Genomic DNA, 13319 nt, shown 5'->3' on the forward strand with positions numbered 1-13319 from the left:
GCCAACATTTCTGTGTAGTTGTGCTCTGGCCTGGAGGGTGAGAAGGGCAGACTGTGAGCCAGAACGATCACACCCACCCCATGCCAGGAAGACATCCCACTCTGTATTTGCTCCAGAAATGGAAATCCCAAAGCACCCAGCACAGCTCCCCGCAGGGCTGGCAGAGGCACCTCAGCTCCTGGGCGAGGTGGGCTGGGAATCTCCTGCCCCCTCCACACTCCTGCAGCCCTTGGCTAAGAAGGGCTGGGGCTCACAGACAAAGCCCTCTGCTGTCAGCAGGGACATCTGGGTGAGAGGATGGAGTGAGGGATTCCACACACCCATTGATAGCAGCTCTGCCAAACAAGTCAGGAAAATAACATATCACTATAGCTCTGAGCAAAAGAAAATAATTTGTTAAAAGTTAAAGGCAATTTTGCCTAATCCTGCCTTTGATCAAAAAGGCAACTATATACACAGCAGGACTCAGATTCTTTTTCTTTTGGCCAGCATATAGCCCATATAGGACTCCTCACTTCCAAGTACACATTGTGGGAAGAAAAAAGAGAAATCATTTTTTAGACCTGTATTTGGAAACACTGGGTCATCCAAAGATTCAGAGAAAAACTGGAAGCTGTTAGCCACGGTGGGTATTCTCCATCCTGCCATCAAATGCCCTAACTGAACCACTCTGTGATTTCTGCAAGCAAGGCAATACTGCTCCCACTCAGCAGAGATCATTTCAACTGGTCAGGCTGGGAGGGAGGAGTATCTCTGCCATCTCCTGCTAAGCAAAAAAATTATAAATCATGCCCATAGTCCCTAAATTAAAAAAAATAATAATAAACCAACCCCCAACTGACCAACAAAAAGCCCAAAACAACCCAAAATAACCAACAAGACCAACCAACCAAAAAAACCCACAATAAAACCCCAACAACCAACCAACCAAAACACACAACCACCCCCAAAAACCAAAACAAAACTTCACAGAAATAATTAACCTAAATGTTGAAAAGAAAATAATATTTAAATGTCAACAGCAATTCTCATGAAGATTGATGCAATAATTAAATGGAAATAAATTAACATTTTCATTCCACTAAATGAAATAAACACAGACCTCACAAACATAAAACCACAGAGTTTACATTGGAAAGACAGCTTAAAACTAAAAAGGTTTAACTCAAAACTTTTTTTATTAAAGTATGAATGCATTTATGCTGGAGAACAGTTTACATACATTGTAAAGCAACAAGCATATTTTCAAGAGGTATGGGCCCTCCTCAATACATCTCCATGCTCAATCTACATGCTTTACCACTGGACTCACACAGACACTCTCACATACAAACACAGAGACACAAAACACAGACACAGAGCTATCTGCTTGGATTAGCTTTCTTTTAAGGCTTCTGTAAGGTGCCCTAGTGCCCCTAACACTACCATAATTACAAACAACATTGTACAAAGGAGCAGCATTACTTGCAAACTATTGATCTGCTCTCAGCCTTAAAAAATATCAAGTGAAACAAGTTTTTCCTTTATTTGAGTTTTATTAAACATCTGCATTTAAGAAAGGCATGACCTTATATCTGTGAACAAGGAAAGATACGGGAATCTTAACATGAGGTTCTCAACCAGAACAGATGTTCAAAGCTGACTCCTAAGGGACCATTTCCTTTGATCTTTACAGTGAGGCAGCCCTGTGTGGTGAGGCACTGCCAGCTCCATCCCACCAGAGTCCAGCAATGCAGGAAGTGGGGACACAGAGCTGTGCCCACCATGCTCAGATCTCATCAGACCAGAGGTTGATGAGAAGCCACAGTTCAAACACTGACACACCCAAGGGTCCCTCAACTCTTCCCAGCAGGCCCCTCCTGCAGAGCACATCAGGGTAGGATAATGTACAGACAGCAGGGCTGACTTGCTGAACCCCCAGCCACAGGGAGTATTTTTGCCCACCCCTTTTTGGTATCCTGCAGTACACAGTCTGAAACTGCAACTACTGGTGATGGGTGAAAGACATGGCAGCAGGTACATTAAGAAAATAGGTACAATGAATAAAATAAAGGATAGCATATGATAAAATGTGTACATACAAGCATCTTTCATTTTTTATCTGTGAAATGTGAATTAACTGCAGAATGCCAGGCCATTAGTCTAAAAGGCTATGTATGGCTGTCTTAGCCTACCTACAGTCAAAGGATTTGTGTGATGTATCATGGGGAAAGATTCTTCAGGAACCATTAGGGCTTTCCAGGCCTACTTGCTCTTGTGCATCAGCCCGCAGCTAGGAATGCCAGAGAAGCAACTAATAAAATTGCCTGACCAGTCTCATAAGACAAAGAGGAATGACTGCACTTCATGGTGTGCACCTGAACTACAGAGACAAAAATGGGACAGTGATGGGTGGGTGACAGGGCGGGGTGGGGGGGGAGATTTTTTTCTCACTTCTATAACAGCAGCAGATTGCAATGCAACGTAATTTCTTTAATGATGCATATCTGTAGGTACCAAATTGCTCTTCTGATTTAAAAAGCTGGTCAGACAAGTGTTTGGCAGTCCTTTCATTACCCAGTTTCAATTGTTGCTTATTCATCTATCAGCTCTCATTCCCTAAGCCATTTCTGCCTTTGCTGAACTGTGAATGAGTTCAGTCAGCCATCGTCAGATTCAAATTCGTGAGACACTTCCTCCGATGAGCTGTTCCTGTGGATCCGGCCATCGCTTTTCATGCTGTGAAAAGTCTTCTTAAAGGCCTCCATCATGGCATGGGCCAGCTTCTTGGCCTCCAGCTTGCTCTCACACTCCACAGCATGGCAGTCCATCTGGTAGGAGAGGTCGTCGTTGATCTCGCGATAGACCCAGGCGAAGATGTTTGGGCTGACGTTGTGGTCAGCGGTGCAGTAGGCTATACGTGCTACCTGGAATGTATCCATGTGCACTGTCGCCTCACCTTTCAGGTCCAGGTGATGCAGCCAGACTTGGAAAGGGCGAATTTCCAGAAGGGCATTAGCTGGGTAAACATCCTCCCTGGTGAGCGTGTGCTTCTTCCACAATTCGATGACTGGTTTTTCCGTGCAGCCTGACAAAAATTGCATCCCTGTTGTGGAAACCTTACCCAAATACGTAACCTGCAAAGAAGAGCAAAGACAGGTGAAAACACAGAGAGCAGACTCTGGTGGTACTTTCTGCCACCCTGGCGAGTTTCACCGGGAAAATAAAAGCACACACCTCCCCCTGCAAATTCCCCGATCTCCACATCACTTTCAGTAAAACAGTTTTCAAACTGCTTTCCAAATACTTGCTTTTGCAGATGCTGACTTCACCATTCAAACCCCCAGATTAAAAATGCCCATGTGTCTGACTTTCAAGGCATTCCACTTTCTTCACCTCCCCTAGAAAGCCCAGCTTTAGAACCCATGACTCTAAAGCTCGTCTTAGCAAGTGCAAGTGCCATTGGAGCAGGTCCCAGGTAGTTGTCATGCAAACCACCTTTTTGTTTTTCCTTCATACTTTATTCAGATGATTTATTTGCATCAGATTTCAAACATTAGTATTAGGGAGATGGAGACATTCTCAGTTTGATAATGCAAGGCTGCAGGGGTCAGAAAAGCATGATCACAGCAGAGGATTTTAAACTGTTTGAATGCTTCTTTTCCAAAATGATCCTGTTTTTCCACCACTTTGCTACTTCTGCTTAAGTATTAAGCCAGGAATAGCTCAAAGCCATTCAAAACTCTATCTTTGAACGGGGCTGAGATATTTATTACATCAATTTAAGAAAATATGCTGCTAAAAAAATCTAGTGATAAATCTACCTAGGTTTAATCACATCATCTCCCTGCTTTCCTGTCTAGTCCTTTTGAGTAAATACCCTGTTAGCCAATCAGCACAGGAAAGCCAGGTGGTTTTAGTGCCTTTACAGTAATTTGTTCACCAAATATCAAATTCACTAGGAGGTCCACATCAAAATTCTGTATTCAGCCAGAATACATCTGTACAGAAACATTCCCTTAAATCTGTGCAGCTACTAATGAGGCTTCCTTCTACTTACAGCTGAATGGAAGATTATTTTAGCTGGGAAAAGGGGTTTTCTCTAGGAAAGACAGGTCAATGCCACATAAATGCAATTATGCAGATTATTCTATTTATTGCTGTTGTCAGGATGATGCATTTAAGAGCAACTATAAGAAAGCAAAATTGTTCCTCATATATCTCTTGCAGCAGTAACTGCTTGAGACAAAATCCTTTACCCCTTGCTTAATGTCTTATAACCTCCTTTACATTTTACTCAAGGTATTTGGAGGAAAAATGTAACCACATACACTTTCCAAACTAATTTATTCAAAATTATGCATTAAATACACAGTATAGGTTATTTTTATGTTGTAAATGTGCTAAGAAACGTAAAGAAAAAACATGGAATTTCCACATTTACACATATTTAAAAAATCGTAACCACAAGAAATACAGGATTTGTAATCCATACAAACAAAATTTTCCACAAGAAAAATATTTTGCTGCAAGCTTCATACGTTTTGTTAAACTCAGAGGCCTAAATTAAGCCATAATTAAGGCAAAAGCTTACAAAACTTTATTGGAAGTCTGTGTGGCTTAATCATGCTTGCCAAAAAAGCAATTTCATAGCACTGACATTTCAAAATGGGAAGTCTTATTCTTTGCCTATAAATATTCATGATTTGCACTGGGAATATGTTGAATCTTATAAAGCTTTCTATTTTTTTTGGAACAGTGGGAAACACAACAGCTAGAACAGTTAACAAGGCAAGACCTACCAGTGTTTTTGCCTTATTTTATTTTATTAGTGATGAGAATTGAGTTCCCTAAAGTACTGTAGAAAAAGTTAGAAGAAAACCTCAGAGTTCACAGTGCCAACTAAACACATACAAACAGCACATACAGGACCAAAGAGGAATGTGTCTGCAGTATACTTGGGGGTATTTCAAATTATATCCAAAGTCAGATTGCTTGGAGCAGAGCGAGATCATTGTGCAAGTTTGCACATTCAATAGACTCTCCAAAGGTTCACTCAGCACTGTTTCATACTCACAAACCAGCTAACAAAAGACAAACACTGTAAACCGACACTTGGGGTCAAATTCAAAGCCCATTGCAGCATCAGAAGTCCTTCACTAACTTCAAAGAGATTTGCACAAAGACTTTAAACCCCGAGGAACAGTGAAATAGCCTCTTGCTCATGCACTTTGTCACTGCCCAAATACAGCTTTGAATCCCCTGGCCACAGGAGAGAGCTGCCACCACTGCAGCGTTCTGTCCCCTCAGCTGCTGTTTGGAGAAGCCCAGTGTCACCTGGAGACCACAGAAATCGGCACCTCCCATGAGAGCACAAGAGGGGATGCAGGGAATTGTTTCACTACTGGCTTGTCCTAAAGAGGAAGCTGCTGCCAGCTCGTGAGCAGCAGCAAGAGGATGGGGAGAAGGGAGGAAAGCAAAGGCAACTCCATCCCAGGCACTCAGCATTGCTGAGCTCTGTGCTGCAAATTCACCCCAGCACACAGCATCAGCTTCTGAGCATGGGCAGCTCCAAAGTGATGCTCAGACACCTTCAGCAGCCAAGGAGCAAGATCAGAGTAAGCTGTCACACAGCAGCATAAATTGAATTTAATGTTCTCCTCGGTTTCTCTGCAGCAGCTAACTGCAACCCCTTGTTGGCCATCAATCCGTGTGTGGCCTGCTTAAGAGTGAAGTTACTACAAATAATGGATTTCCCTAAAATATAGTAGTTGTATTTTAAGAAAAAAAAGTAGTGAATTACTCTGTAAGCACCCAATGCAAAAATAACTAATAATAAGGATGGAATTCTGGATTGTTTACCAAAATGGGATGTGCTGGTCTGATTTACTGTCCCAGTTCTGTCACAGTATAACCGCATAGGAACCTTTGGAAAGTTGTTTCTTTTAACATCACTTTGAACCTCCATTATATAAATCTCATTTTCCTTTGAGGACGCACCATAAATATTTATAAGGTGCTTAGACATTACAATAAGGAGTTCACAGGAAAGAATAAACAAAGCCTCAACTTCAGAGTTTCTCCTGCACTGTGTCTTATATAGAAATATCTACACCTACTAGTGCTGTTACTTTTTGGTTTTTAAATGAATTGTCCTTTTTTTTCCTCGTTGAGATACAAGCATTTGGCAAGAGCATCACTGAAGCTCTTGGTGAACAGATGTCTAACATTTCATTACAGCATGATCCCCTGCTTAAACAGAACAGGGATACAGGGGCTGGTGAGACACCTCCACTCTTGGACCCATGAAAAGCTCTCCTTGAGCTCAGAGTTACAAGGTTATTCCACAAGCAGTGCTCCCTGCATTTTGGCTCCTGCCTCAACACACCTCACAGCATACCCACCTTTGTTTAAATGCTCAGAAACCACTGACCACATCATTACACTGAAGCTATCACAGTACAACCATCTTCCTTTTCAATTTCCAAGTCTGCCAACCAAAGGTCAAAGAACAGATCATTCCTTTCATTATCAGATGGAAAAGAAAGCTATTTTGAGACAAAAGTTTCCACTGGTGGTCTTTCCCATTAAAATCATTGATATCTCATCCGTGTGAAGCCATTAGGTATTATAAAAAAGACCCCAAAACAAAACAGAATTTCATTTTTAATATTCATATGAACCAGGATGCAAGGGGCACAGAAAGACAGTAGTAGTAGCAGCAGTAGGGATGTTACAGTTTTCATTGCACATACAAAAACACACTGAAGTGCCTGAACAGCATCGACTCCACAGCTTTACTGACCAGAGAGTGATCATCGACAGACAGGGAAAGCCACAGTGCAGGCTGAAAGCCACATCTGTGACAATACAGCTCTGACCACCAGCAAAAGTTCACCAGGACTGCATAATGCTTTTCCTTCCTCTGAAACTCTGGAAGTCACTTGATACCAAACATCAGTCCAGGAAAATTACTGATTTGTGTAAGTGTGGCATGTCCTATAGCAAGTGTCATCCTATACACAGTGAGGCCAGGAGCTTTATTCCCTCCTCTCTAGGGTTGTTAAGCACTGGAATGAGCTGCCCGGGGGAGTGGTGGAGTCACCATTCCTGGAAGTTTTCAAGAAACAACTGGTCATGGTGGGATTTGGTCAAAGGTTGGATTTGATGATCTCGGAGGTCTTTTCCAATCTCAATGATTCCATGATTCTATGATTCCAGCCTCAGTGCAAGGCAGAGTAGCTACAGGTTGGTTGTAACAAGTAAATTATAATCAAGCTGTTGCAGCCTTTACTTGTTTTTTTGGACACTGCATTTTAAGTGAGAAAAGGAATGCAAATTCAGCTCAATGCCACTGTGTTAACTTCAAGCAGTGAAGGCATTTCCTATCCTGTCTTCTACAAGGGATAAGAGTATATTTCTTTATGGCCCTTTTAGTCCTTGGTTTGTGTGTTCCATCTGACCCACAGATTTCTGGAAGATACATACATCTCACAAAAATTTCTTGTGCATGTTTAAAATTATCCACATTGTTTCCAGCCTTTCTATGGCAAATTTCATTCTCTGGCAAGCTGCTGTCACCAACCATGACATAAAATACACTTGAGGCTTCAGCACTTCTATGCTTGCAAGCATTCAAACCTTTTGTAAAAGCCAAGATGTTCTGAAGAGCTCCTTATTTCACCCTAGAGATTCGCCAGCACCAGTGTCAGTATCTGGCAAAACTGTCCTCAACTGAAAAATGCTGTGCCTTTGCTCTTTTGTAATGCAGCTACACCCATGTGATATATAGAGACATCTCATGTCAAAGGACACGAAGAATAATTGATGCCATTTTTCATGCACTCTTCTGGAAACACAGAAATATCTGAGTATTTTGACATTGCTATTTTCAGACCCTTCAGTCCAATAATGTGTAGTGAAAATGTCTTTTAATAACTATGTTCAAGAACTTACAACTTTGAAAAGACTGGCAGAGCAGCTGCCATAGACGTTTACACTTCTAGCACTGTATGATTTGTCAGAAGTAATAAGGAGCTTTTCCTTTTCATACTTTCCTTTTCCTCTTTCATCACTGATCTCAAATTGTTCACTTGCAATTCACAGGAGATAAAGAGCAGCTCAGCTCCTGCATGTGGATCTGACCTCAGATCTGACTCCCCTATGGATCATATGTCCATACTGCTCCTATCTCACAAGCCTCACTCAAGCACCTAAAGTTAGGCAGTCAAATGACTTTTTCTCCCTCTGTTCCCTATCCCCAGTCCATAGACTATCAGTGCTCCAAGAAAGCAGATCCAAGTTATAAAGACCCATGATTAGTGCATTACAGGAGGACAGATGCTCTCTTGGCACAGGAACACATACCTCACAGGACTCTGGGCTCTCTCACTACTCAAGGCCATGATCAAAAGACCATATGTAAAATTAACTCCTTGGTTATTTATTTAATATAAGTATTTCTTCCATACCAGATAAGGAGGGGTTTTGACAGCAAAATCAACACAGAAAATGAAAAAAAAAAAAAAAAAAATAGAGCACTGACCTTGAGCCAGCAGGTATTTACTCTGCATATTTGCAGTCATCAGAGGATGCCCTAAAGGATCTTGAATCTTGGACAAATTGATGATTGCCTCTTTTGTTGATCAGTGTTTTAAAATAAACATTCCTTTAGCTTCAAATTTGGTCTATTTGCAACTGATTATTTTTGATCAAGACAGTAAGATATTCCTCACTGAAACATGAGGCAAACAGAGGTAATGAGACATTTTCTTCCTAAAAACAGAATTGCTCCTGTGGCACCTTCAGGATATGTGGCGATGAATAAAATGACTGTAAGGGTCTGTCTTAAGGTGCACAGGTATAGATCCTGCAGTCAGCAAGTAAACCATCACAGAATGATGGAAACATCAGGATTGGAAGAGACCTTCAAGATCACACAGACCAACCATCCACTCAGCACCACCACTGCAACCCCTGGGCCACCAAACCACATCACCCAGCACCAGATCCAGACCTCTTAAACACCTCCCTGGAAAACCTGTTCCAATGGCTGAAGTTTGTCAGTTTGTCCCAGCCAAGCAAGAACCACCAGCCTAAAGACCGAGTAAACTTTCAGAAGCTTTAAAGAAGAATACAGAGGAGATTTGAAGAGGAGCAGCCAAAAGCAGGTTTAGGAGGACGTATGCATGTCTTGTTTAAAACTGCTGCAAGAACACATACGTGGAGATGCTCCCTGGGTTTGCAGCACAAAAGCAGATGCAGGATGAGAAAGTTCAAGCTTCACCTAGACTCCAGGCACATATTGTTGAGGCCAGGACACAGCAAGCTTCATCTCCAGATCGTTACAAGGTCTGGAAACCTCTGCAAGAAGTTGCTACTCAGGAAACCTGTACTCAACTTCACTGCAATGACAGTGTGCACAAAGCCCCCAGTGGCACCTCCAAGCTGAGTGGTTGGGGAAAATCAATGCTCACCAAAGAGTCACAGATTTGGTGGCTGAAACCAGTTTTTCCTTTATCCTCAGTGGAGCTGGGATACGAGTGAGACAGGCCTGCAGCATGCTGCCCAACAGCTTGGTAAGTCCTGGCACAGCTTTCATGTCAATAAAAGCAGATTTAGCTGCAGAGTCATTTTCAACATCCTTAATTAACACATCCAGCCCCAGGCACAGCGGGAGCGCCCTGTGCTGGACAGAGTACCCGTCTCACCACACCAGCCCAGCTCTCCTCACCCTAAAGCACAGTGACTCAGCCTCAGGCTGGCAACTTGGGATTTAGAGCCAAAAGCTGCTTTTTAGCTCTGAAGGAAAAACAAAAATATCCCAGACATTCCACTGGATCACTGAGCAAATACCATGAACTGCATTCAAGCAACGTTTGCTTAAGACCCAAAAAACAACTCAGTCAAGTAAAAAGACTGCACAGTTTCCCTCTGCCTGTCACTGCTTCCTCACCCACACTGCCTGTGTCCAGCCAAAGCCTTGCAGCACGAACACGAGAGTCTTTGTGGGAACAGCAGGGCTCCTCAGCACACAGAAATACACAGTGAATGCAGTAATGTGGCTTACAGAAATATGTGAAGAACTGTTTTATTTTTGAGGCAAAATTCAGAGGGAGAACAGACCGAGCTAGGCAACTATTTAATGGAAAATAACCATCAACTCTGAGGGCTGCCCACTGGATTAGGAGGGAAAAAAAAAGACATCAGTAGTTAATGTCTGATTTATTCCAAAGAACCAAAGGATAGCTCCAGAAAAAGCTGGAAGCATCAGCACCTCTTCAGCAGTTAAGTCAACAGCCAGCATCTGACTCCTTTTGTGGGACCAAAGCTGAACTTAAGTCTTAAAACAATGCTACAATTCCCCCTTGAAAACAAAAATAATAAACAAGCCCAGCAAGAACGGCATTTGACTCTTTACATCTTCAGAACTCCTAAGGAAAAACAACTGCTGGGCAGCAGCTGCTCCAGCTGTCCATCTGTCCCCACAGCCATGCTCACAGCAGCCCTTTGCAGGTGCCTTTATTTTCCCATGTGTTTCTCAGCTGTGACCATGCAGCAGATCCTGCCTTAGCCCCCAGGAAGGGGTCACCACACAAGTAAGGCATAAAGTGATAGCACAGAATAGTCACTTTGGATATAATTCCCCAACTAAATGCCTTTGAAGGACGGAAGAGCTCTCATTACTTTCAGCCCATCATTGCTCTTTCAGGTTTTACAGACTCCATGCTTCCATAGCTGTAGCATGTGAAGGAGAAGGAAGGGCTGGGGCACTGTGAAGACACCTTTTCTTGAAAAATGCTCTGCCCCAGTAGAAAGAAGAACATAATATAATTTCAGTTCTGCTGCTTCTGAGGTTGCCTAGGAAAGCCCTTTAACATGGCAGCAGGTAGAACAGGTGAGTTCTGTGATCCAGGGTGGGTGTCCCGACATCCAGTCCACGGCAGCATTTTGGGAATGGGGCTTTTCTGAGGGCAGAGCATCCCATGAAGAACTCCTCACTTCTCAAACACTATGCAGGACAAACACTTCAGGAACTGCAGATGTTTGGCATCAAATGCAGGGCACATCTCTGAGATCCTGTCCCAGCTCTGAGTAAGACATCCAAAAACACACAGACATCTCAGAGCCCCTCTTCATGGCCAAATAAACCTCTCACCCTCCCAGAGCACAGCTATGCCAGGCCTCCCACTGATGGCACTTGGGGAGGGGAGCAGAAGACAAAAATCTCTGCAGAATGTCTACAGGAGTGGAACCCTCCTTACCCTGTGTGATCAGCCCCATCACCAACACTACCACACACTGCTTGAGGAGGACATGGGAAAACACATCAACATTTGGCAAATTCAATATTTAGTAAATAAATGTACTGGAAGAGAAAAAAATTTATCCTTGATGGCTTAATTTATAAGGTCTGAGAGGAAAAAAAAGCTAACAAGAAAAAGTCCACTGAGTTCACAGGCCAGACAGTCAGTGTGGGGTAAATAAAGCAGCAAGCCAAATTGTTCTTCTGGAAGACAATCCTGAGAAACACAACGATCCAAGCTTTTCACTTTTCATTACATCAGGCTGCTGCTCAGCAAGTCTCTTTATAAATTACCCCAGGTATTAAACTACTGCTCTCAGTTAGACCTAAGAGCATATAACTTATATCCACTGACCAGGAGTCTCTGCCTCACTGGCAAAATAGTTTGGGCTTAACCAAGCCCAAACACAACCTCAGCAAGAGCCAGCTCTGCTCCCTGCAGCCTCCCATTAGCAACAAAAGGATTGCCTCTTGCATTTCATTCTCCACTGGACAGGAAGCTCTTTTTGTGGTTTGGCTTGTGGGGATGAATCTAAAATGAAATCAAGTGGAACTGGCAAACTGCAGTGAGCTTGCAGTCAGACTCTTTGGTCCTGGTGTGAGTGGAAGATTTACACTGCACTATTTAAAACTCAAGAAATCAATTTCATTCTAGCAGCAATTTTAAAATGCTGTCGTGAAAGACATAACTGAATGAACAAATACATCCATCACACACAACCTCAGCAGGGCTGCTGGACACCCTATTGTACAAGTCAATGATTACTTTTATTCTAAAATATTTCCTTTATGTTGCTATTTAGATCACTTTCCTCCCTTGTCTCCTTTCATTGCCTCATGTAACTTCCTCTCTCTGTACTCAGTTACCACTGGGTTGAAATTAATACTTGGATAAGCCAGTTCATTTCCCATTGTCCTTCAGGAGTCTTCACAGGGAAGGAGAGAGGTGGAGGCAGCCAGGAAAGTGGAAACACCTACCCACTCTGTAGTCATTATTGCAATTTTTTAAAGTTTACTTCACACAAAGTCCTTCCAAAGCCTTTCCTCTGCTACCTCAAAACCTCACCAAGAACATCCCTTCTGCCAGGAGAATGTGGCATAAGTTTGCATGACCACGATCCCCTGCAAATAGACGCCTACCTTCATGTTTATGTTCAAAGTGCACACAAACCTTTTTCACTACACATTCTTTATTCACATGAGGTTGAAACTGAACGTGGAAATCTGATTAAGCACCTCATCATGTTTCAGAAAGCCTTTTAGTGCTGGGCTCCTCACAGCTGCTGTCTCATAGGAGAGGGAAGGAGCCCATGGACACAGAGGGGAGCAGACTATTCACTTTTACTTTGTTCCCCTTCCTTTCCAACCCACAGAAAATTCACTTTGGCATCAGTCCTACAAAACACTTTGGTTGTACCTCACGGAGCATGCAAAGAGGAAGTACAGGAACAATGACATACTTCAGCCACCTTTTGCACTGAGGCACGTGTATTTGACACAGTTCCAAGACTTTGGGCACTGAAGCACCCCCAGAAAGCCATACAGAATGCATGTTTTTCACTATCTTTTATGAGTAAGAGATCTGTCCTCAAGGTTCACTTTTTTGTGCATTCCCCAGGAGATCCTTATGTTTTGCCTTTAGTTCTTCCCTTCAAAAGAAGATGCCAAGTAATAAAATTGAACAAAACCTCTGTTACTAAGACATTCAGTTCTGGAGACCAAAAATCGCAACTGCACTTGATTCCTGGCATAACCTGACAACACCTGAAATTAAGAACAAAAGGGAAGGGAGCCAACTTCGGGAACCACTGAAGATGACTACAAATTTGGACTGCATATCAAAGGAAGTGTCAAGTCTACATCACAGGAAGAACAGAACTAATCCTCATTAAATTATTTTAATTCTTCCTCCCCCAAGTGCTATATGACCAGCACCATTCAAAAAAAATGAGAAAAAATTAAAAAACAAACCACAGAGACTGTCAGAAACAGCCGTACTTACTCCTCCTATCATTCACACACTGCAAATGAAACA

The 13319-nt window shown here is 42.6% G+C and overlaps 1 protein-coding gene across 2 annotated transcripts in view; it reads right to left on the reverse strand.

Annotated features, from left to right (window-relative positions):
* Window positions 1-1159: 1159 nt before the first annotated feature.
* PID1 (phosphotyrosine interaction domain containing 1) overlaps window positions 1160-13319 on the reverse strand; it is an 85896-nt gene continuing 73736 nt past the window's right edge. For both annotated transcript variants that reach the window (XM_014877899.2, XM_088170763.1), the window contains one exon: window positions 1160-3116. In XM_014877899.2, the coding sequence (XP_014733385.1) occupies window positions 2640-3116 (477 nt within the window). In that variant the 3' untranslated portion in view covers window positions 1160-2639. The remainder of the gene's footprint in view (window positions 3117-13319) is intronic.

The sequence above is a fragment of the Sturnus vulgaris genome, chromosome 10 (genome assembly GCF_052056855.1).
Source record: "Sturnus vulgaris isolate bStuVul1 chromosome 10, bStuVul1.hap1, whole genome shotgun sequence".
NCBI classification, from domain to species: domain Eukaryota; kingdom Metazoa; phylum Chordata; class Aves; order Passeriformes; family Sturnidae; genus Sturnus; species Sturnus vulgaris.